The sequence below is a fragment of the Mastigoproctus giganteus genome, chromosome 10 (genome assembly GCF_048544385.1).
Source record: "Mastigoproctus giganteus isolate SK-2022 chromosome 10, ASM4854438v1, whole genome shotgun sequence".
Classification (NCBI taxonomy): domain Eukaryota; kingdom Metazoa; phylum Arthropoda; class Arachnida; order Uropygi; family Thelyphonidae; genus Mastigoproctus; species Mastigoproctus giganteus.
Window position 1 is genome coordinate 218,350,956 of NC_143584.1, and position 18,559 is coordinate 218,369,514.

Consider the following 18,559-nt stretch of genomic DNA (forward strand, 5'->3'; position numbering starts at 1 on the left):
CCAAACCTCATGGTATAATGGGGGAGACGTGTACTTTTAAGAAATGGAATGTTAATAATTCATAAGTATCTTTTATTCCTTTTTATGCTGCTAGTCTTCCAGAACTTTTCAGACAGTCTGTATAATGTGCATGCACTACAAATGCATACATGATAACTTTTATGAATTTTTCATAAACTTTATGAAAAACCTCTATCCTTTATAACATTATTTAAAAGCTTCATTTTTTTTTTTTTTTTTTTTTTTTTTTAACAAATTTTGGCCAAGTTTATGCTATATTATTCAGATACAGATTGCTATTTTGCTTTCCAATATAGGTCTACCAAATATTATTTGGCATATAGTCATGATTGATATAATTATGCTTATAGATAATACTCACAATAAATTAAATAACATTAGCACAAGTTAGCTGTACAGTTATTATCTTTTCCATTAGCTTTTTCAGTTGAAAAGAATTTTGAAGAAAACTTTGTCATGAAAATGGTAATTTAATGTGAATGAAACCCAAATGAAGCGTTACTCTGTTCATACTTTGATTTAAGAAAATCGGCAGTCAATCACATGTGGTTGACTATCTAGTTGGTTTTGGTTTGCTTTCCATCTCCATGAATAAAATCAGTATATTGATATCCTCTATATACTTGATGTGTGCACATTAATTCTTCTATTTCATATGTAAAATTCACAACTACTGTTATGGATGGTATTTCAACCATTACGAAACAGAAGGTAGTGTTGCTGCAAAAAAAGTTAACCAGTGTTTGTGGAGCAGATGGAACATTGAAATGCAGTAGAATATCTAAAATTTTTATCCACTGTTACTTCCTCACGGTAATGCAGAATGTAAATGTCTTCAGTCTTGTCAAAAAGAACGGAACTGAGTTTGACATCCATGTCAGATAAAATGTTAGATGTTAGAGTCCATTTCAATTTTAAAATGAAGAACATCTTTGCTATGAACACATGTTTGTAGCAAAGATTCAAAAATTTGTGAAAATAAAGATTTCATGCAGCTTTCCTGAAGAAAGCAAAGAAGGATATTGCTACATCTTTCAAGCATTCCACATTGAATAAAGTAGGTGAAGAAATGCCATCTTATTTTTGCATGCTTTAGTAAGTACATGTCTATTTATATTGGGGAAATTTTAATAAAGATTTATTTTTTAATATATAATTTCAGTATCTGATTTTATAAATAGCATTAACCTTCTGTGTGTGGAGATTTAAGGATATCATTGGTTGTGAAATTGAATCACCTTATTTCATCCAATGATTTGGAAAGTTTGCATCCAGAATTGTTGTTACACGGATTACATTGGTTATATACTTATTCATACAGAGGGTAATTGAGAAGTAGCTTGAAAAATTTGTAAGGTCATAACTTCATTTATTTTAAATGTAAACTAGTTAGCTGTAATTGTAGTACTGTAATTATAATTTTTTGTGTATGACAGTTTTTTCCACAAAACGTATCCCACCATTTCTTTCACACAGAAAGTATGAAATTATAGTATGAAAATTTTTTATACTACTCAGATTGGTCCACTTGATATCGATGGTTCAACTGTTGATGATCCTGCTCAGGTAGCTAACAAACTAAATGAATATTTTGCATCTACATTCAAACATGAGGAGTTATTCAGGGAAGGGAATGCCAGAGGTGTATTCAACTCTGGCAGTAAGCTAGATAATCTTGTAATAACTGAGAGTAAAGTGGAGGAGAAATTGTTGAAGATAAACATGAGAAAGGCACCTGGGGTGGATGGAATCTAACCAGTTATATTAAAGGAGGCGGCAAAGGAAGTAAGCAAACCCTTAGCCATAATTATGAGAGCTTCCCTGGACTCGGGAGGTACCCATGGACTGGAGATGTGCAAATGTGACCCCAATCCACAAAGGAGGATCAAAGGGAGACGCAGGTAATTACAGACCTGTTAATTAACTTCTGTTCCAGGGAAATTAATGGAGGCACTGGTTAAAGAAGCATTGCAGGATCATCTAGACAAGACTTCAGTTATAGCTCGGACACAGCATGGGTTTGTTAATAGGAAGTCTTGTCTGACTAATTTGATTGGATACAATGATGTAGTCACAAAGGAAATGGATGCAAAGAATAACTTCAATATCATATATTTGGATCTTAGAAAGGCCTTTGATACTGTTGCACATGGAAGACTGCTGCACAAATTGGAGCAGTGTTGCATTGGAGGCAAATTGCTGCTATAGATAAAGGGATGGTTGAGTGGGAGAAGACAGAGAGTGGTCATCAATAGACACTGTTCTTCGTGGACTAATGTTATTAGTGGAGTCTCTCAGGGTTCAGTGTTGGGTCCATTGTTGTTTTCTGTATTTATAAATGATATTGATGATATATCAGGCTTAATGTCCAAGTTTGCAGACGATACAAAGGTAGGTTGGCAGGGTTGTTAATGACAGTACACTGCTGCAACAGGATCTAGAAAAGTTTAGCAGATGGGCTGAGAGGTGGCAAATGAAGTTTAACATTGACAAATGTGAAGTGCTGCATATGGGAAGCAGTAATCCCAGAGTAACGTATCAACTCTGTGGTACTACACTGACAGTGGTAGAGAATGAAAAGGACCTGGGGGTAATTGTGCAGACAGATATGAAGTTTTCTGAGCAGTGCAGACGGTCTGCAAGAGTAGCTCATTGTGTCTTGTCAATGATATACAGGAATTTTTCTAGCAGGTATAAGGAGATGATTATCCCCTTGTATAAGGCAATGGTCAGACCACACCTTGAGTACTGTATACAGGTCTGGAGGCCTCGTTTTAAGAAGGATGTAGAGCTGTTGGAATGAGTACAGAGAAGGGCAACAAGATTAGTGAACAGAACAAAGGGTTGCTCTTACGAAGAAAGGCTTATGTTTTGCAAATTACAGTGTCTGGAGAATCTGCACCTGCGAGGTGATCTGATTGAGGTGTTTAAAGCCTTGAATGGTTTGAGCATGCTCAATGCTGATGGGATTCTTCCTCTTGCTCAGAATAATCACCTGAGAGGGCATAAATTCTGATTGAGGAAAGATGGTTGTAGGATAGATGTGTGGAAGTTTGCCTTTAGCCAGAAGGTGGGTGATTGCTAGAACAAACTTCCATCTGTCATTGTAGAAGTTGATAGCTTAAATGGATTCAAGGCAGAACTTTACAAACGTTTGGAACGAGGTGATGGATGAAATAAGGGGGTTTTTTTGGCTGATGCTATATAAGCTTGCTTTCTTGCATCATGTGGCCATGCTAATGCTAAAGTCACAAAGTAACCGGATGCAAAAAATAATATTGATATCATATACTTGGATTTCAGGAAAGTTCTGTTTGATACTGTTGCACGTGGCAAAACTACTGTACAAGTTGGAGCAGTATGGCATTAAGGGAGGTTGCTGCTATGGATATAGGAATGGTTGAGCGAGAGAAGACAGAGTGGTGATCAATGGACATTGCTCTTCATGGACTAATGTTATTAGTGGAGTTCCCCAGAGTTCCGTGTTGGGCCAATTGTTGTTTTCTGTATTTATCAGTGATATTGGTGAAGGTATATCAGGCTTAATGTTCAAGTTTGCTGACGATACGAAGGTTTGCATTGTTGTTAATGGCTAATAACAATACTTTACTGCAACAGGATCTAGAAAAGTTGAGCAGATGGGCTGAGAGGTGGCAACTGAAGTTTAACATTGACAAATGTAAAGTACTGCATATGGGTAGCAGTTACCCCAGAATAACTTATCAACTGTGTGGTACTACACTCAGGGTAGTAGAGAATGAAAAAGACCTGGGGTAATTGTGCAGCCAGATATGAAGTTTTCTGAGCAGTGCAGATAGTCTGAAAGAGTAGCTCATGGTGTCTTGTCAGTAGTATAGAGGAATTTTTCTAGCTTGAATAAGGAGGTGATTATGTCCTTTTATAAGGCAGTGGTCAGGCCACACCTTGAGTATTGTATACAGAGCTGGAGGCCTCATTTTAGGAAGGATGTAGAGCTGCTTCAATGAGTACAGAGAAGGGCAATGAGATGGTACAAAGGGTTGCTCTTACAAAGAAAGACTTAAGTTCTGCAAACTGCAGTTTTTGGAGACTAGGTATCTGCGAGGTGATCAGATTGAGGCATATAAGACCTTGAATTGATTGAACAGGCTTAGTGCTGGTGGGATTCTTCCTCTTGCTCAGATTACAAACCTGAGTGGATATAAATTCAAATTGAGGAAAGACAGTTGTAGAATAGATGTGCAGAAATTTGCCTTTAGCCAGCAGATGGTTGATTGCTGGAACAAACTTCTGTCTGTCGTTATGGAAGTTGACAGCTTAAATAAATTTAAGTCAGAACTAGACAAACATTTGGAGTTATTGGATGGGTGAAATGGGAAAGTTTTCTTTTTTTTTTTTGGCTGATGCTATATAAGCTTGCTTTCTTGCATTATATGTCTCTACTAATGCTAATACTCACAAATAGAAATGGCAGAGAGAGAGAGAGAGAGAGAGAGAGAGAGAGAGAGAGAGAGAGAGAATGACTGGATGAAATATTTTATCATTGGTCTATATTATAAATACATTTCATACTGGTTTTTAATATTTCACTTAAATTATACTTAAACAGACAGCAGATATTATTCACAGAATTAACATATAATTTCTCTGTGAATATGCATATACAGTCAGTCCTTGTATAGCACGATAGTCGTGTTCCTAGAAATCCTCGTGCAATGCAAAATCGTGCAATATAAATAACAGGCCCTATGGGAAAAGTAGGGTTAGGTGCCGACCACCCACGATTGAACACACATTTGTAACCAAAACATTACCAAACACAATAAATAATCGTAATAAAATACTTATGTATTTTTTATGACTATTACATAATAAAATATTACTAATGCTTTTGCTTCTATTGTAAGCAAATTTGTTTTTTTGTTTGATTTTCTGTCCAAACAGATGACAGCCGTTCCATCTCTTCCAATTCTTTGTGTCTTGATCTAATGGATTTTAATTACACTTTGAGTTGCTCATGCTATGAAAGTTGTTTTTATTTTCTCTGCATTCTTTCTAATTTTCTGTAGATTGTTTCTGTAAATTACTTCTGTAGATTGTAATTTTCCTAAAAATTACACAAATATCTTCTTTCGTCTTCTCAACCTCCAACCCAAACACGGTACTAAGTACTATAGGTTCTAATACCTCTCGTGTTTGGGGTTCACATAAAAAAAAAAAAATAAATAAATAATTCTCGGCATTGCCTCATTTAGGCCAGTAGCACGTGCAGTATCACATGGTCTTAATTTCGCTCAAAGTGTTTCAAAATTTCATATTTTTTCTCTATCAACAGAGGTGGACTGGCCATAAGCCTTACCGGGGAAACCCCCCCGTGGGCTTATGGCCAGAAGAGGAAGGAGGCCGGTGTGATTTTGGCTATAAAATTTTCCCGGGTAAGAATTTTTGCCCCATCCGCCTCTGTTTATCGATATTGCTTTTCTTTTTCTCTCTGAATCTGTAGTGTCTTCACCAGGAACGCTTCCTTTTCACACCTTTTAAGTATTTTCCTCATTTTTAGGGAATAAAGCACAATTACAAAATGAGGAGGCACACTTGATACACATAAACAAAGTGGCGTGCGTGCGTGTAGCAATTGAATAAACAAAACCGTAAAGGCAGAGACACACTAACACCTCTCTAGCTCATATTTTACTAAAGCAACATTTCTGGGGGAGGGGGGTACTACCATAAAATAATTTCCAGTTGTGTTTCTGCTAGTGGAATCTGTTATAAACTGGTAGTAAACTCGATCTATTTGCATTTGCAATAATACCGATAGTTGGAATTGTGTGGATTTTTACGTTATTATGGCGAAAAGTGTTTCCTCTTCACTGATGCAAAAAACATAAATACATTTTCAGAATCTTCTCTTCATTGCTATCGTGTTGCGTTCAGTTGGGATGATTCCGCATTCGACTGCCATTTCTTGTAAACACAAAGGCAAATCGTGCATAAGCGAATTCGATTCGTGTTATATATGATATCATCCCCCTATTTATAAATCATGTATGATCGAATTCGTGTTATACGAGGACTGACTGTACTAGCATTATTAGAAAAAATTAAAACCTAAAGAATTAGTATTTATGAATATAATGTAACCTTTAATTCCAATTTATTTTGTTCTTTTTTATCCAATCTTATTTTATTTTGTTTTATTTTACTTATTTTTTCAGGTTTAAGAATGAAAAAATTCCATATCTGGTTGGATGTATTGCAGAACTAACTGAAGAAGAAGAAGCAGAACTGCTACATGCAGGGAAAAATGATTTCAGTGTCATGTATTCTTGCAGAAAGAATTGTGCTCAGCTTTGGTTGGGTCCAGCTGCTTATATTAATCATGATTGTAGATCAAATTGTAAGGTAGGAGTTTTGAACATTATATTTTCTGTGTAATGAACAAATATGCTTTTAAGAGGCAGATTTCTCCATTCCAAAAAAAAAGTAAAGTAGAGAAATTGTACGTTGGGAGAAATTTCCCCAAAATGTAATAGAAATTTTTATCAATTTAAAACAATAAAAAAAAATTAAAGGATAACCATGTTATCTTTTGTGTAACACAGTTACTATTGTCTGATAGAACCTGCTTAAGTGCCAATTTTTACATTGTCCACATTCTTGTTTGCCATGGTTATTCTGGCATGTATGGTATTCATTTAAAACTTCAAATTATTGACAGGTGCACTCATATGAATATGAACCTGTAATGATCCATTATTTTAGAAAAATTTTGAATGCTGTAAATTTTGAATCAAATTATTGAATTTTAAAATGTTTAATATGCACTCAATGATCACTGGATTATGACCACCTCATCTGTAATGAACTGTGCCACATAGCTCACAGTATAAAAAACTGAACAGCTTCATACATTAGGGTAGTGGTAATTTGCATCTGGCATGAAGGTCAAAATGATAAAATAACAGTTATGGGGCGTAGTAAAGATATCATGGAGTTTCAAAAGGACATGATTTTGGGAACTGGTGCTTCAGGTGCTGCCATATTCGAAAGGGCACGTCGTTGGTTGCCCATGGCTCACTGTGGTTAAGGTGTACAAAGAATGGTGTCAAACTACCTCCCCAATAGGACTGTAAAGGATTACACAAGGTGGATGTTTGTGGTGAGTGAGTGGTGCATTGTACAAGTTCAACAGCAGGTCATAGTGTGACAGTTGATATTGTAATGTAATATGGGAAATGCAAGAACAGTATCCTAGATGATGATGTACCACACACTCAGATAACCCATGTGACACCCTCTCCTCACCACTGATCATCGTTGATGGCAAATGCTGTGGTGTCAACAACACGCTTGTTGGACACTGGTGGACTAGAAATGAGTGTGCTGGTCAGATGAGTCCAACTACCTGGTGCAACATGCTTCCATGCATGGTGCCCTCTATCCAGGCAGAGTTGAACTGACATTCTAGGAGCTGCCCCTTTCAATAACACATGTCCACGTCCAGACCTCACTAGTGAAATATTGGTCCATATGCACTATGGGTTCTAGTTCTTGCCAACAAAACATTCCTCATATTAAGTAACCATTGCCACCTGCCTGGATAGCGGGCACCATGCACGCCTTCATGCATGGTGCCCATTGTGCAAAAGGAACACAGTTAAGATGTCACCCATCATGATTGGCCTCTGAATTTGCCTGATCTCAATCCAATTGAACACCTGTAGGATGTTTTAGAAGTGAAGCGTATTGATATGCAACCATCATCTATTCACACTGTGGAAGGCGCCTCCATAGCCAGGTGGGCAGGAGCAGCAGTCGTAACACATGCTTCTTGATTAGACCGGGGTTCGAGCCCGTGACCACCAAATACGGAGGATGCGGAAAGGTCAGGGAATGACGACCGCATATCTCCGGAGCAATATGGCCTTAGTTGCTAATGCTCCTAAAAACCAAACAACAACAACAACACTGTGGAAAGCCTTGCAGGCAGCATGGCAGCAGAACACTACAGCTTTAGGTCCTTAGTGGAGTCAATTCCTATGCAAATAGTGGCCATTATCTGTGCGAATGGTGGCCTAACCTGGTATTAGGTAGGTGGTCATAATTCAGAGATCACTGAGTGTATATATCAAAATGAATGTCCATCCATTAGTTTCATTAATTATGTTGATGTGAAAATAGTGAAAACAGATGCATGTACAAAAAATGTATGTGCATGTTATGATACTTATACGTTTTTTACAGAATAGGCATTTAGGCATTCAAAATTTCAGAAATGAAATATGCTACTTAACTTACAGATCACCTGTCAAGGAAAAGATTTTCCTGCAGATGGTGCTATTATCTTATTTGTTGTTTGTGAAAAGAACATTAGGTGTAGGGATCAGAATGGACCAAGCTGGTTTCAGGTCATTACACACATCAGTAATGTCATGGACATATTTGATTTTTCAAAATAAGATAATTTATTAATGAGCATTTCAGTAGCAGAACTACCACACTACCAGTCCTCCACCACAGGCAAGGCTGATGAGTCTTGGGAGATCAACTGCTGCTTCGGATGGTTGAATGATAGATCACATGGATGGGGGGAGATGAACATTCAATGCTCTGCAGGAGAAGTTTAAAATTTATAGTGTCACCTCTAGAGAATTCCATTTTGCCCCTGGCAGAAAAAAATTCCAGATTGGTAACACATGTAAACAGCATTGCACATTGTGTTCCAGAAAAAGAAAAAGCAAGGAAAATTACCATATAATTGCTTTTAACCAAGTCATGTAGCTCAAGAGAAGAAAAAAAAGTGACTTTTTCAAAGATCAGTACAAAGACCTTACCCTGGTAAGATCCTTAGACTGATCTTTGGTAAGCAGCAATATCCCTTTTAATAAGTTAAGTAATCCAGTTTCAAAATGATTTTTGAAAAAATATTGTAAAAATCAAAACATTCTAGACCATGATGACATTATTCTCAAAATTTTCCAAGGTATTGCAGAAAATAAATTTGATGAATTTGAAGTGCTGAATGTACTACTGTACTCCCACGTTAACCACTCCACTATAAGGTTCTCAAAAACACGAATCACTCCACATTTGCAAGATTTATGAATGCTTTTTTGCAGTTATCCAGACCATGACTATTTTGGATTGATGCCCATGGCAAAAAAGTTTTTTTTTTTTTTTTTTTTTGTTGACATTGCACACAATAAAAGCAACTTCTGCATTATAAATTTTCTGTCCAAACCAGTTGTACATTACATTGCAATTGAAAAAGTAGAGAAAGTTCAGTTAAAAATTTCAACCAAGACAGATGTAGAATAGATGTGCGGAAATTTGCCTTGAGCCAGCGGGTGGTTAATTGCCTGAACAAACTTCCATCTGTCGTTGTGGAAGTTGATAGGTTAAATAAATTTAAGGAGGAACTGGGCAAACATTTAGAGGGAATGGTTGTGTGAATTTATTTTTTTTTTTTTTTTTGGTTGATGCTGCATAAGCTCATACGCTTGCTTTCTTGCATCACATGCCACTATTACTACTACTACATGCTTAGTCTTGCAGAAACAGTTTTGGAGAATTTTGAAGAAGTTAATGATAATATGTTATTTCTTGTATTAAAAAAAATCTTTGTAAAAGCCCCTATGTGCATAGTTGTTTAGAGAGATATGCTACCTGTCCTTCCTCTTCCACCGGAGCCTATTTTGAAAGGTGGGGAACATGGTTATGTACATCATCATTATGTACAAGAACAGCAGTTTTGAGTTACAAAACTGCTGTTCATTGAGACTCATTTTGCTTGGTATCAATTCAGTTACAGAATTACCTAATTCTGCAACTGAATTTGGCAGTGGGGACTCTTTGAGCAATGCAATTGAAGAAGTAGAGAAAGTTCAGTTAAAAATTTCAACCATCACTGGAGACATAAGAAAGAAATATATCTAGATCATATATTTTAAGAAAAATAGATAACTTGGTTAATGGAAATGAATAGAAACTTCTATTTCAAGTAGAGGCTTTGAAGACACATTTTTAAATTTAGCCCGGTCACTTCTGTCAATGGGGAAAGATTATTCTTTGCTTTTAAAATGATTTTGGGTGATAAATGCCACGGATTTACGATAGAAATTACAATTAAAATTGACATTACAGTGGAAAACTCATTGAAAAATAGATTGTTATAAATAAATAAATACTCTTTATTATACAATGAGAAAAATTAACACTACTAGTATAAGTTCTTCACAGCCAGAAGGACAGGGGTTAACAATGTAAGGTAATAAATAATAAGCAAAAATATTCAAAACATACAAATAAAATAAAAGTTAAGAATTATTCAATGAAAACTTGAGAAAATTTAGAAATTATGCAATATGAAAAAAATGAGAATTATACAATACTAGATTTCCTGAATTGAAGTAGGAGGAGAATTGAAGAATCATTTCATGATACTTTTATCTGTGGAAAATCTCTTTGGATCACAGTCCAGTTCCAAAATGATGGAGAGAAGTTGTATAAGCAAGAACCTGCCCATTATGCAAAGTCTATTTGCTGTAACAGATAAGTGCAAGCTTTGACCTAAGTCCAGGTGGTGGCACCTGCAGTTAACACTGCTCTGAGTTGTTTGGTTCAGAGATAACTCTGGCAAACATTTTCATTGTGAAGATAATTCTTCTCTGCTAATTCTTGAGCCATAAGTGTACTGTGTTTTTGGGGAGGGAGGCAATGATGCCCATATAAGCAGCCAGAATTCTGAGTAGATTTTTTTTTTTTTTACATTCTTGAGAGCTGCAGAGACCCAGATTTTGCTGCCGTAGAGGATTGCTGGATAAATAGTGGCACTGATGAAGTTCTGTACTGTGGAAAAATCTTTAATGTGAAGAAATGGTGTTTTTAAGTTCCAGCAAAGGTTTGCAAACTATGACTGCAGGGCATTTAGATGGTTACAGGAGAGCTTGCTGTCAAAAATAACACTGAGATCTGTGTGGGTAAGTATATTTGGTGTGGCTTTATCTCCAGTGATGATTTGAAGATATGTTGCATCTGGTTTCAGGGAATAGACTACTTGTGTCAACTTCTGGATTTATGGAAAGGCTGTGAAGACAGGTAGTTTTCAAGGTCAGCTAGCTTACTGTTAATCATGCTGGAAGTTGCTAGACAGGAAGAATTGCACTCGATGTGGGTGAACACTTTGAAATCATCAGTGTATATATTTGAGATCACCAATGCATGCATATAGGGTTAATAAAAGAAAAGTTTGCTTTATTGTAATTAGTTTTAGGGAACAATTGCAGGGGGGGGGAAGAATTTTGTTCCACCAGAGATGAAAGTCTCCCCTGGGGGGTAATTTCATCTGGTGGAACAAAATTTACAACATATGTATATGTTACAAACAACTCTGTCTATTATAATAAGAGAATATGAAAAAATAAAAGGAAATATTTATTTTTTTAACATTTAAATGCTAACTGTATACCATCATTCACAAAAACCACATTACTGACAATAATCAGTTTACTATTATCAAAATCATAGAAAGTTCCCCCCCCCCCCCCCCCGGGGGGGACTAATCTCTGGTGGAACAAATCCCCCCCAATGAAGAATAGTAATTTTTTTTTTTTTTAATATTGCAGGCCTGAATGAGTTATCAGAAAAATTAATAAATTATGTTATGTGATTTGATACATATGCAAAGAAGAATAACATCATTATAATACTTAAACATTTGATTAAAATTTGTATGATTTTTTTTGCAAATTTTAATCTGTGATTTTGATAATAGTAAACTGTGATTATTGTCAGTAATGTGGTTTTTGTGAACTGATGGTATACCATTAGCATTTAAATGTTAAAAAAATAAATATTTCCTTTTGTTTTTTCATATTCTCTTATTATAATATACAGAGTTGTTTGTAACATATACATATGTTGTTAATATTAATAAAATATTCTCCTCCCTACATGTACTCTCAAAGTTTAAATCCCCCCCCATGTAAATCCTCTGGATTCAACACTGTCATCACATAAGGCGGAAAAATTCATGATCTAATTTCAAATGCTATGACTGTTAGAAAGTCTGCATTTTTTGTTGACGTGCTGCCTTTACAGGATCAATCAGGTGGTAGTATCCTGTCAACTGACAAGCCCTGCGAAAAAATATTTAATCCTGGTGACTCATGGTTGCCGATTACTTTTTACTCTTTATACCAATCTTGATATTGTCTTTGTTTTGTTGTTCACTGAACCAACCCTTCCTGGCATTCAGTGAGGGGCTAGCAATTTTCAGTTTAAAAATTATCATGAGATAAGTAATTATGGGAGGGGGAGAGCCTAATTAATGACTGTTCTGATATAACCATTACACTGCAGTTCAATAAAATGTTTGTTAAATGGGAAACAAAAAACATTGTCACAAAAAAAAAAAAATAAATAAATAATGGCAAACGTTAGTTCTAGAGCAAAAAAAAAAAAAAAAAAAATTAATTCATTCTGTTCTAAAACAAAAGTTGACAAACACAGAATAAAAACACAGTTGTTATTAGTGGGACAAAAAATGTCGGAACTTCATTTAGAATTTTCCCCAAAATTGGTGGTTGCATACCATGAGAAGTCACTAACAACCCTGTATTAACGATCTGGCTAAATGCATCAATAATTGGTTGCAGCATTTGTCTAGGACAAGCATGGTTTAAGAAAATGGAAAATCTAGGACTGGCAAGTCAGTATAGAAATAATAAAGACAGCCAAGGTGTAAAATGCATATGTTATTTGTTTGGTTTTGTCTTTTTTTTTAACCTCAACATGAAATTAGTATAAGCTGTTTCATCTTTGATTTCAGGGGGAATTCAACTCAAAAGTGAAATGGCAACAAAATTGGTTGATTATTTATTTAGTTGACAATAATATAGCAAAAAAATACCACTTTTCTTCCTAGAAAGAAAGATTTAAATAATTGCACAATGCAATAGTATATTTAATTTTTTTTTTCTTAACTATAAAATACTGAAGTTAAAGCCTGGGGTCTGTTTCATTTGGTTACCATGTTGTCCCTTTCTGATGTTTCCCCATAGTATGGATTTTTGAAGAAGAATTGTGCCTCCTGCAATTGTTAATCTGGTGGATTATTTTGATTGCACGTATGTTAGTGGCGGTTTCAGACAAGTAGGCAATAATTCTTCCCACAGGTTTTTAAAATTTCATAAAATTTCTGTTCTTGTATCTCCAATGCTTTGGAATGTACATGATTTTACTCTTGCTGATGAAGAAAGAACTAACAACCAATGCAAAGGGTGGAATCGTCATTTTTCCAATTTAGTCTCTCTTCCTCACCCATCCATTTGGTCCCTTATCCAGAAGATGTGACTGGAGGTGGTGGCAGATGAAACTAAGCTGGTTCAGCTTGATTCAGGTTCTTTGATTTTATAGTTGTTGTTGTTATTTGGTTTTTAGGAGCATTAGCAACTAAGGCCATATTGCTCCGGAGATATGTGGTGGTCATTCCCTGACCTTTCCGCATCCTCCGTATTTGGTGGTCATGGGCTCGAACCCTGGTCTAATCAAGAAGCGTGTGTGATTTTATAGAAGCAAGCCATGTATTACATAATGCAATGTAAACTAAAAATATTATGACAGGAATATGATGAAGGTGATCACCTTTTACCAGACTTTTTAAGAGCAGTAGCACACTGTATACATTGCCTGTAAAATCTGATGCTTTCATTTATTTAAATGTCTATTTTTATCAGTGTGTAGCTTTGTTCTTTTTCTTATTTGAATAAATATATAATTACAATTGTCTTTTTTGTTGTTATTAGATATCTATATAAATCAATTCATTTACGAATTATTCACCTTTTCGAATTTATATTATATTATAGTCATTTTTAAAATTATGTGAAACATTTTTGTTAATATCATCACTGTAATAAGAGAATTTGAAAAAACCAAATAGGAAACAAAAGGAAATATTTATTTTTTAACACTTAAATACTAACAGTATACAATCAGTTCACAAAAATCACATTACTGACAAGAATCACAGTTTAATGATATCAAAATCGCAGATTAAAATTTGCAAAAAAATCATACAAATTATAATCAAACGTTTTAAGTATTATTATAATCTTAATATACTTAAATGATCTTAAGTATTATAATAATAATAAGAAAATGGGATTTATTCCAGGATTCCATGCTCGTGAGTGACGAGACCTTTGCGTCACTCACTGCTCAGCGTCTGTGCAACTTATAATTCAATTTAGCCAGTAGCGGAGCACACACGCCAGACATTCAAACAAATTCAGTGATGCAATCTATAATCAAGGGTTCTATCCCAATCCTGTAAAAGCAATCTCTCCTGCTAACAAGCACAGACCACGCTGAGAAAAATTCTACTCCATGAGCCTTGCACAATCTCTCCAGAGCTGAATTGATTGACAAGGCTCTCATCATATACTCCCTCCCTCCTATCATGTCTGGGCAGAATTGCAGACACTTTCAAATTTAACCCTAACTCACAACTTTTTTTTTTTAGCATTGACCTGTACTTGTGAAGCAAGTCCATAGTTCTCCTACTCTTAATGTGATTAGTGCCAATGTGTATAACAATATCACCCTTTGTGCCCTTTAAAAGATGATATCTACTCTTCAACGTCATGACTTTTGCCCCTGGCAGACATACCCTGGTCATATTCCACCTGTCCTTTTTGCACAGCATATTTCCAGTCTCCCTGACAATGCAGTTGCCAACAATAACTAGCTCCTGTGGAACCAGTGCATTCTGTCCTGAAGGTTGCCACTGTGTTGCCTGGCGATCAGGTGCAAGCTATGGCACTGATGTGGGCAGCTGAGAGCTTGACGCCTAACTTTTTGACACTGCTTACATCGAGCACACACACAAAGACATCCCCCTTGGCAATAAGGGCTCACATCTGGTGAGTATGGGGGCCCCCGGGTGCCAAGCGATTGTGACTGAGTGATTTCTCTGTGATTCTAGTGCGATTTCCAAAAAGCAGCTTACAGTTATTTTTTGTTCCTGTCTTTAAGAAATCTATTTTTTCATAACAGCTCTTGTAACAAAAGTACCTGTACAGAGCAAGGAAGGAAAGCCACCTTTCTCTATTTCTCTACTACTTTTCACTTGGTCACACCAGGCACTGCTCCTGCCTCCCCGTGGCGGGGCCGGAAACCTTGGCAGAAAAGTTAATCTGCCAAGGGCTGAAAGGAGCAAAGATGGACTATACCAATACTGACTCTTGTGGGATCTATGCCCCCATCACATTCTAGAGAGCAGGAAGATCACAACCCTTCCAATGCTAAGAGACAAAAGAAGGATACATACCAAAATATCTGGCCTCACTTCCTTATAATTAATTTCTTGACTGACCAGCCAGTCAGCAAGCTTTCTCCTTTTCTGATCCAGAAATGTTTAGAGAATGCTGCTGGCTAACCAAAAATGGTTTGCAGACTAAAATCAGGTGACCTGCTTGTTGAAACAACACAACCCAAGCACTCTGACAAGTTACTTAAATTGAAAACACTTGGAGGAGCTTCCATAGAAGTGTCACCTCATTCCACCTTAAACTATTCAAAAGGAGTTATAACAGAATGGGATCTTCTACATGTATCCAAGGAAGAAATTAAACAAGAACTCTCAGACCAAAATGTTATTTAGGTTAAAAGAATCCTAATTAAAAAGGATGATTCATTACTTCCAACCAGAAACATCATACTAACGTTCAACTTGCGAAATCCACCAACTGCTGTAAAGGCCGGATACTGAACTGTTATGTCCGACTGTATATACTGAACCCTATCAGATGCTATAAATGTCAGAAATTTGGACATTCACAGGCAGTGTGTCGAGGGACTGCTGTATGTGCTTCATGTGGATCTAAAGATCATATCCATACTGAATGTTCTGCACAATCCTTACAGTGTCCAAACTGTAGAGGCAATCATTCCACTTACTCCAAAGACTGTGAAACATGTAAAAAATAAAAAATGATTCAGAAGTACAAAACCAAGCATCCTGAAGCAAAGAAACAAATATCACCAATTACAGTAACACGCTCATATGCAGCAACTGCCCAACAGCATAAACAGATAACTGCTGTTACCACCACTACCAATGCGGTTCAAACTAATGTTACAGTTCCACCCAATATCTCTATATCTGATTGGGCTCACTCAATCCTAGCTCCATCAGCAAAATCACTCTCAACACCAACTTCCAATCAAGCCATCAATACACCTGTTATAATTCCGCCAAACACGCCTTCCACGTCGCAGCCAACCACAAATACTAAAGACATAGACACAGATGACAAAACTCTCTGTCCATGATCATATGGATACATATGAAAAAGAAGTCTCAGAGGAACCAATCTTAGAAATACATGCCGAGGAAGAGATGGAAGTTCATCCATTTTTTCCCAGAAAAGAGAAAAAGCCTGAGCGATCCAAGCAGGACCCCCATTCGTAAAAAGACAAATACAAAGCCAATATAATGTGCACAATAATACAGTGGAATTGTCAAGGTTTCCACAGTAACATTATTTACATTCACAACCTAATTGATAAATATCATCCGATAGGTGTCTGCCTTCAAGAAACTAACCTAACTCCACAAGTAAACACTGCAGTGAACCGTTACGGTACCTGTAGACAAGACCGATTCCCTTCCAGTGGAGCTCATGGTGGAGTGGAAATTTTAATGGACTCCAGAATTCCGCGTAAACGCCTCCAACTACAAACATCTTTGGAAGCATTTGCAGTAAGAGTCTCAATCCAGTTTACATTCTCACTGGTCTCACTCTGCCTTCCCCCAAATCAAGAGTATGCATATTCAGATCTAGAAGCATTAGTAACCCAGCTACCATCTCCGGTCTGTATCATGGGAGATTTAAATGGACACCATCCCATGTGGGGATCTAGCCACCAAGACAAACGTAGTAAATTGATTGAAAAATTATTGAAAGAGCAAAATCTCTCACTCCTTAATATTGGAGTTGAGACATACATTCATTTGCCCACTGGAACAGCCTCTGTAATTGACATTTCCATATGTTCACCTGTCCTATATCCACTGATTGAATGGACAATCTTGAATAATCCTCTTAATAGCAACCATTTCCCTGTGGTCTGCAAAATATTAACAAATGACGTTACACATCACGATAGCCGGCCAAAAAAGATGGAGATTCCATAAAGCTGAATGAACAAAATATAAAACAATTGCAGCAATAGGTGAACAAATAACCACCACTCAATCTATAGACAATGCTACAGCTCATGTCACAAACCAAATTTTAATAGCAGCTGAAGCTACAGTACCTCGGTCATCTGGAAAATATCATAAACATGCCACAGCGTGGTGGAATGAAGAATGCAGTATAGCCAAGAGAGAGAGGTATAAGGCTTGAAATCTCTTCCAAAAGTATCCCATTTCCATCAACCTCATAAATTTTAAAAAAGCTAGAGCCAGAGCTAGATATATCCAGCGTAGAAGTAGAAAGGAATCATGGATACGTTTTGCCTCGACGATTAACAAAAATATAGATACCCGTGCTATATGGAACAAAATCAGAAAACTTAATGGGAAATTTCTTTCAGTTCCAACTCCACTAATAATCTGGAATGGACAGGAGATCACTAACCCCAAGGAAATTGCAAACATACTTGCAACTACTTTTGCAAATATATCAGCAGTACCGGCATATATCCATATATCCCATCCTTTCAGAAAACGAAAACTATAGCTGAAAAATACAGACTAAACTTTAATACCAGCCAACAACTCCCATATAACCAGCCTTTCAACATAGAAGAATTGCAAAAAGCTCTGGCTAAGTCTAGGAAGAGTGCAGCAGGAGCCGATAGAGTTCACTACAAAATGATCCAACAACTTAATCAAAAATCTCTAAAGGCATTACTTATGCTATACAATAGAATTTATATGGAAAATTACTATCCAAACTCCTGGCATAATTCCCTTGTAATTGCCTTTCCTAAACCTGGCAAAGATCATACGTTCCCCACAAATTATCAACCAATAGCTCTAACAAGTTGCCTTGGGAAAACCCTCAAGAAAATGGTGAACAACCGATTAACCTGGTTTTTGGAAACGTATAAATGTACTTAACATAAATCAATATGGCTTTTATAAAATAGACCATCTCTGGACCCCATGATAAAAGCAGAGGTAAATATCCGCAATGCTTTTCTAAGGAATGAGCATCTAATTATGATGAGTTTCGACATAGAAAAGGCCTTCGACATTACCTGGCGATATGACATTCTGAATGACTTCCACAACATTGGTTTGCAAGGCCGCTTACCAACCTTGATAAAAAAAAATTCTGAAGCTCAGAACCTTCCAAGTAAAATATCAAAACAATCTGTCACAAATATATACTCAGGAAGGAGTTCCTCAGTGCTGAGTGCAACTTTGTTTGCAATCAATCAAAATAAATTCTATTACAAAAGACCTGCCAAAAACAGTTGAAACATTCCTTTATGCAGATGACGTTACCATTTCATGCTATTCACAAAATATGAACATATT

The 18,559-nt window shown here is 36.4% G+C and overlaps 1 protein-coding gene across 1 annotated transcript in view; it reads left to right on the top strand.

Annotated features, from left to right (window-relative positions):
* The window catches only part of Hmt4-20 (Histone methyltransferase 4-20), a 126,564-nt gene that overhangs the window by 64,096 nt on the left and 43,909 nt on the right, over nucleotides 1–18,559 (top strand). The window contains exon 6 of the mRNA XM_090383283.1: nucleotides 6,219–6,405. Within this exon, the coding sequence (XP_090239409.1) occupies nucleotides 6,219–6,405 (187 nt within the window). The remainder of the gene's footprint in view (nucleotides 1–6,218; nucleotides 6,406–18,559) is intronic.